This window comes from Aspergillus candidus (assembly GCF_002847045.1).
Source record: "Aspergillus candidus strain CBS 102.13 unplaced genomic scaffold BDW47scaffold_32, whole genome shotgun sequence".
Taxonomy (NCBI): Eukaryota; Fungi; Ascomycota; class Eurotiomycetes; order Eurotiales; family Aspergillaceae; genus Aspergillus; species Aspergillus candidus.
The window spans coordinates 330,240-336,882 of record NW_020194037.1 but is presented as its reverse complement, the minus strand read 5'-3'; the positions used below and the strand labels follow the sequence as shown (position 1 = coordinate 336,882).

The 6,643-nt window shown below is 53.0% G+C and overlaps 4 protein-coding genes across 4 annotated transcripts; 2 read left to right on the top strand and 2 right to left on the bottom strand.

Annotated features, from left to right (window-relative positions):
• Positions 1 to 385: 385 nt before the first annotated feature.
• BDW47DRAFT_126977 (uncharacterized protein) lies at positions 386 to 1,027 on the top strand (the record flags this gene model as incomplete). Its single annotated transcript, XM_024816651.1, has 1 exon — positions 386 to 1,027. One exon carries the CDS (start codon positions 386 to 388, stop codon positions 1,025 to 1,027), a length of 642 nt encoding a protein of 213 aa, XP_024670850.1.
• An 825-nt stretch (positions 1,028 to 1,852) lies between these two features.
• Positions 1,853 to 2,160, bottom strand: BDW47DRAFT_108122 (uncharacterized protein). The gene has a single exon (XM_024813164.1). It carries the CDS (start codon positions 2,066 to 2,068, stop codon positions 1,877 to 1,879), a length of 192 nt encoding a protein of 63 aa, XP_024670849.1. The 5' UTR covers positions 2,069 to 2,160; the 3' UTR covers positions 1,853 to 1,876.
• Positions 2,161 to 3,392: 1,232 nt separating this feature from the next.
• BDW47DRAFT_132630 (bifunctional C97 family peptidase/thioredoxin family protein) lies at positions 3,393 to 5,351 on the bottom strand (the record flags this gene model as incomplete). The annotated part of the gene is made up of 4 exons (XM_024817619.1): positions 5,255 to 5,351; positions 5,189 to 5,203; positions 4,896 to 5,117; positions 3,393 to 4,850 (listed from the first exon to the last, which is right to left on the bottom strand). Exons 1-4 carry the CDS (start codon positions 5,288 to 5,290, stop codon positions 3,393 to 3,395), a joined length of 1,731 nt encoding a protein of 576 aa, XP_024670848.1. The 5' UTR covers positions 5,291 to 5,351.
• A 96-nt stretch (positions 5,352 to 5,447) lies between these two features.
• BDW47DRAFT_46823 (EF-hand superfamily Ca2+-modulated protein) lies at positions 5,448 to 6,596 on the top strand. The gene is made up of 3 exons (XM_024819103.1): positions 5,448 to 5,665; positions 5,718 to 5,914; positions 6,038 to 6,596. The coding sequence occupies exons 1-3, from the start codon at positions 5,663 to 5,665 to the stop codon at positions 6,402 to 6,404; spliced, it is 567 nt and encodes a 188-aa protein (XP_024670847.1). The 5' UTR covers positions 5,448 to 5,662; the 3' UTR covers positions 6,405 to 6,596.
• The last annotated feature ends 47 nt before the right edge of the window (positions 6,597 to 6,643 follow it).

Sequence of the window (6,643 nt, the reverse complement as noted above, 5' to 3'; positions counted from 1 at the left end):
ATAATAACAATAATAATAATATTATTATTCTGCACCGAAATTAAAGATGGATAAATAAAATAAAATAAGACAGATCACGGCCAACCCCCCGCGACTCCGACCGGTTGGGCAACGCAAGGAGTCCAGACCCCCAATTCATCCACACATCAAACGTACCGCCCGTTCTTTATATTCATCCATTCACTCCGTTTCTTGTCATTCACCATATCTTCCATCTCAACTCTCCCTCTCACCTTATCTACCTTCTCTCTCCATCTTCTCCACTCCTCTTCTACATCTCCACTACCTTATCCTCGATCAACTCCATACTTCGGTCTTATCCTCTCTATCCTCGACATCCACTCCACTCTTCTCCATCATCACACTGCTCCATACTTCGTACACAATGGTGTACCCCTTCCAGCCCTGGAGCCACAACCAGGCCAGCATTCGCTCCACTCCGAGCGAGGCCTCGTCCAGCAATCACAATGTCTGCCTCAGCTTCAGCTTCGATTCCCAATACTCCGCGACCAGCATCACTAGCATCACCAGCGTGCCTCCACCTCCGCCGCCGTCTCCCTGCACCAATGACCTGACCGACATCACCCCCCGCAAGTGCTCCTTCTCCACGGGCTACGATCTCAACAACTCCTGCGCGTTCCCTTCCTGGCCCAAGCGACAGTCCCTCCTGGGCGAGTCGGATTGTTCTACCGCCAGTGCCTACGTGTCGGATGAGGACCTCGGCATTGACTGCGCCATTCCCTGCGACATGACCGTCGACGAGGAGTCCGCTGCTCCGCAACCCACGCCAGCCGTCGGAGCCAGCCTGACCACCGAGCAGCAGATCCAGATGCTCCGCGCCGCCGCCGAGGAGGAAGCCCAGCGCGCGCGATTCCTGGCTCAGGTCCAAGCGCACGCGCGGGCCCAGCAGGCCCTGCGCGTCGCCCAACTGGCCACGCTGGAACGCGAAAACTCGAAGCGCAAGAAGCGCAAGGCCATCGTCCCGGAGCGCCGCCGACGCACCTCCAAGCCATTGCGCTCTTCTTAGTCTCAAACCAGCCTTTTGAGAAGCGACGCCTGCCCACGTCATCCGCGCCTCATTCTTCCTCCGCGGGGGGAATAGGGTTCTCGAGCGATCGGCGAAGATCGGCCCCGTGTCTAAATTACAGACGTGGTTGCTTTTTCTCCCCCTCCCCATCTATCTCACCGTTTCTTTTTCGACGCACGGCCTAGGCGCGGTACCCGGGAATAATCCTTGGTCGCGCCCACGCCCGGGTGCCTGAGGCGCAACCCCTCACCTCCAACCCGTGATCCGGCCTCACCGCAACTGTGTTGTGACTCACCGGACCATTCAACTGATTCAGGCGCCTCATCTGGATCTTATCTTCTCGTTGACCTTTTTTTTTTTTTCTTTTCCCATTACCTTTATTAATGTCTGATATTACGATAATCTTTGCGACGGAGTTGGCGGTTCAGCGATTGATTCCTTGGGTTCCCCTCATCCGGCCTGATTTCCCCGATGACTCAAGGCATCCCCTCCATTTACTTCCCCCACGGGCGCCTTATCATGTTTTCTTTCTTCTTATTCCTGTCTGCTCTTAGCGCCTGATACCCCTACTTTCGGCCTGATCTTTTGTCTTCTTTTTTATTTTATTTTTTCATTTGGGATTTTCTTTTATTTCACAACAGTTCATACCCCGAGCGAGCCCCGCCGCTCTCGTTGTCTCCCTTGATATATTTGTTTCCAGCAGCGGTGTTCCGGGCATACATAGGTGCATACATTACATACATAGCACGGCGGACTGGTTCTAGTGACTACAATACATAACTACATAACTACATGACTACATGACTACATGACTACATGACTACATTTACTACATACACTCTATATTTTCTAGTAAGCTGTAAAAAGAAGAAGATAATAGATACATGGTAAAAGCAGGGAAATGCTCCCTACCAGGTAGAGAGAGGGAGATAGATACTCCACCATATTACGTACGTACGGATGCACATCATGGATACCGGCTGGCGACGGACGGAACGGAACACGACACAACACAGCACAAGATGCATGCAGCAAGGACATGCTAGGTTGAGTTGAGTTGAGTTGAGTTGAGTGAGTAAGTGAGGCACGCAAACCAGAACCGGGTAGTGGGGTGAGTAGGCAAGGAAGGGCCGTGCACGGGGATCGACTTGGTCGGAAGCTGAGGTGGGTTTGTCACGTTCATGATCACGTTCATGTACTTGATTCATGATTAGTAGGGAGGGAGATCGCTGACGTATGTCGTCTGTCTGTGCTTTCTCCTCTTTCTTTTATTTCTTGACTTTATTCCTGATTTCTCTATCTTTATCTTTATCCTTAATATTAGTATACATGTAGATAGAACGAATAAAAAATAAATAAAGCAAACACCCGTTCCAAAACCCACCCAGTAACAACCCCCATCCATAACACACAGACACAGACACCAGTCTAGACCAGACCTAGAACATCACTACGAAAAATCAAGGCGTCCTGACAAATCAACGGTCCGAATCTGAAGAAGCCCTATCTCCAACAAAGCCGTCTTGGCGCCGTCAACAGCGGCAAGTGATAATTGCATATCGACCTACATAGGTGGGAGGTGGGAGGTAGGTACGGTGTTGGGTTGGGCTGCTCGCGTGGGGCGTGTGAGATGAGGCGGTGGTCTGTGGTTAGTTGGTTGGGTGTATATTATTAAATCAACAGTGAATAGGGCAAGGTAGAGGATGCCTAAAGATGCCTGATGGCTGTACTATACTAGCTACCTGTCCAAGGTACCTGTACCTAGTACGTGCTTATCGAACAAATTCACAACCGAATGTCTGTCTTGATATTCTAGTATACGAGCCGTACCTCTTGACTTGCGACTGGGCCATGGTTGGACGGTGGGGTGATGCTCACAACCCTGGTTGGCTCTCGTGCATTTACCTAGGGGGGCCTTTCTACCCACGCGCCAATGGAGGGAGTTGATTCATCACAATATGCCTTTTTGTTGGAATCTACATAGTAATATCATCATACACTACATCTTGCCTGTAGTCCCGAATCGCTCATCTATATTTCCTGTTTACTAATATGTCATATAGATGCCATTCAAGGGGTACAGAGTTCAACAGTAGCCTGGAATATAGCTGTAGACTATATAACTGTCACAAACTACAACATATGAAGCAGACGCACCTCCTACACTGCAGAGGGAGATTAGAAAGACAGGGCCATAACCCCAAACTACTACTCCCCGCTATATCCTTCCTAGCTCCCGTTGTGTAACTAGGAAGTGTTAGATTGGGAAGGCGAATTCACTGCTTGTACTCGGAATAGGAATGTATATACCGGCATTCAAGTGTAGAGGTAGTTCTATAGCATAATCAGAGACTCTAATATACAATCAACCCAAACTCCCCAGCAACGACCCCACCTCCTTAATCAACACCCCATCCTTCTTCTCCTTCCCCACCACGCTCTTCACCCTCTCGCCAGTGACTACTTCACCCACCCCCATCGCCCGACACAAGTCCACGACGCCGCCCTCAACAGGAGCCTCGTACACCAGCAGCCCGATCGTAAACAGCAGTCCCCGCAGCGCCTCAGCGCTCTCCCCCTCCTGCGTCAGCGCTTCAACCACCGACGCCGTCAGCTCGACCTGCTCCTCCTCCGTCAGGGGGTCTGGCTGCCCGTCGAAGCGCGCATTGTGGTTCTCCGCCGCGAGGTTATACGCCAGAGACGCAGCGACAACACGCAGGTTGGCATGTTCGTCCAGCAGCGAGTTCGTCAGCAGGGTCAGCACAGGTTTGTGTAGCGGGGAGTGCGGCGCGACGAGCTGATCGCGGTAGAGAGGCGTGTTGAACAGGTTGCAGACGAGCTGTAGCGCCGTGATGCGGAAGTTGTACGGACAGGGTGTTGCGGCGTCGGGAGACGCAAATGACAGAACGGAGAGGAGCGTCGTTTGGTTCGGCTCTTCGGCGAAGTAGCCTGCTACGCGCGGGTCGAGCAGGAGTAGCCGGGCTAGGTCGACTAGCGCGAAGCGAGTTTCTGGGGCTAGGGCGGCGAGGGTTTCCTGCAGGTAGGTTGCGAAGGAGGGCAGGTCGCTTGGGACGGGGACGTCGGCTTGGGCGGTGGCTGCGTGGCGACGGGTGAGGAAGTCGATCATGGACCGGAGGTGGGGGTTGTCGTTGTGGGGGTGGAGTTTGAGGACGAGTTTCTCGAGCGGCGGGACCTTCTTATACGCGACGTAGTTGGAGATGGGGCGCTGGAGGCTGGGGAGGTCGAGTTTGCGGTGCGGGTGGGTCGGGTGCGCCATGTCGATGAGCATGCGCACGTTGCCGCGTAGTTGGGCGGGGTTGGCACCGCTCCATTCGTCCATCTTGGTGCCTTTGAGAAAGGTCATGAAGGTGGGTGTGGCGCGCACGTTGTATCGGGTTGCCACGTCGTATGCCGCGCTGATGTCGACTTTGATCAGGACGGCTTTGTTGCCTGCTTCCTCTGCGAGCTCGTCGTATGTTGGGTACACTATCTTGCACGGCGGGCAGGTCGCGGACGTGAAGAAGATGACGGCGCAAGACTCCGATGCTGAGGCCATATGTTCGTCAAGTTGGGCTGTATTGGTGACTATACGGACTGCCCCTTCAAGTGGCCGCGGCACTGCGGCTTGCGGTGCAGCTGGTCCCGGGGCTTGGGTGACACCACGTAGAGCCATCTCGATCTGCGGCTTCATCATCTGCCCGAATGGGGTCTCCAGGAACTTCTGGGGAAGATTCCGGATATGCTCCGGTATACTCTTTCCCACCAGGAACATGGCGAGGTCTTGGGTGAAGTTGTTGCAGTTGTGAAGAAAGAGATCGTACGACTGTGCTGTTAGCTTGAACCCTCCTTATCTGGTGGATAGACATACCTCGGGAGAGTATATCTCGCCCAGAGACTGCACATATTCGGAAATGACATCAATAGGGAGCTCCGTCGCTCCGAGGTGCACTTTTTCTATAGGCTCGCCGTGGTGCGTGCTGCCTGGGGCAGCTGTTTGGATGCCATGTCCGAAGTAGTATTCAACGCCGCTGACCACCAGCGAGGTGTGGTAGATGGCGTCTATTTGGGTTCCCGTCAAGGGAAGTGAGTACTGGGCAAGTTAGACAACGGCATCCCACCATCTCATGGTCAATATAGAAAGGAAGCATTATAGCTACACACCATGCGCGCTAGGCCCTGTGATATGGCTGTCAGTATAAGAGTTCCGAGTGACGTTGCATCACGTACCTTGGACAGGTCATAGACGTAGAGTTCTACATCCATATTTATTACTTGAATTGAAAGCAAAACCGAGAAATACAGACTCTATAAAATTAGTTTAAAAGCGAACAACGTCTAATATAAGTATCACCAAGGAATGAGCGAGAACCAGGACGATCACTAATGCGGCTGCAGGCAGCTGCAGTTACGTCAGCGGGCAGTCACGGGGTCGCGATAGTCGCATCGCACCGATTGATCACGCTCTTTGCCATTACTTCTATGACAATGACAGGGTGATTGATAATGTCTCGCCAGGCAGACAGCCAACACGTCGCTTCCTCTGACAGACTTACTGCATCCACAACACTGCCACAGCTCCTTCTCAGCTGATCGCGAACCCCTCGAAACCCCAAGACTATCCATCTCCTAGGCACTATGGTACGCGCCATCAATCTACACCAGAACCCTGGCAACAAATTGACCATGACAGCCTCCTAAGAAACGCGCGACACCATCCGCCGCGCCCAAGAAATCGCGCGCATCCAAACTAGCCCGCGAAAACGACATCTCCGCCGAAGAGGAGAACGAAATCAAAGAAGCCTTCCACCTATTCTCCGCCCCGCACGACGACTTCCCCGATGAAAAGGAAGGCGTGATACCACAAGAGGATGTGCGCAAGGCATTGGTGTATGTATTCTCCCTCCCTATCGCGTTCCCCCGTTGCCGTCCACCAACCAGCAATACTCGCGCATCCCCGGAGAGCGAAAAAAAAAAAAAAATATAGCAGAATAACGAAACTAACAAAAACAGCGCCCTAGGCCTCCCCCCAACCGACCCCCAAGAACTGCACTCGATCCTCTCCGCCCTAGACCCAACATCCACCGGCCTCGTCCCCTACGCACCCTTCCTCGCCGTCGCAGCCGCCAAACTCCACTCCCGCTCCGACGACGCCAACGAAGCAGAAGTCGACGCCGCCTTCCAGCTCTTCACGCGCGGATCCGACGGGCCCATCACACTCAACCATCTGCGGCGCATTGCGCGCGAGCTGAAAGAGGACCAGCTGGGCGAGGACCTCCTGCGGGATATGATCCTCGAGGCGAATGGGGGCGAGGGTGTACAGGCTGGGGTTACGTTGGAGGAGTTTCGAGATGTCATGACCCGTGCTGGTGTTTTTTGACCTCTTTTGGGTGTTTGCTTAGCTGGGGTGGAGTGGTTTTCTTCCTTTATTTTCCGGCGTTCATGTGGGTTTGATTTGAGCGGCTGCTGGGATGGATGGTGTTTACGGCTTTTTTCACATGTCCCTTTTTTGCGGAGTTTTACGGCAAAGCTAGATATCTAGATCTTACTATGATCTACATGAGTAGTGAACAAAACATGTCTATCCAAACTGATCTGCTTCCGGCAATACCATACACG

Excerpts from the sequence above, each read along its gene's own strand:
- BDW47DRAFT_108122 (XM_024813164.1), bottom strand. The coding sequence starts at position 2,068 with ATGTCCTTGCTGCATGCATCTTGTGCTGTGTTGTGTCGTGTTCCGTTC.
- BDW47DRAFT_46823 (XM_024819103.1), top strand. Across the intron at positions 5,915-6,037 it reads GATGTGCGCAAGGCATTGGT|CGCCCTAGGCCTCCCCCCAA; the intron begins GTATGTATTCTC and ends TAACAAAAACAG.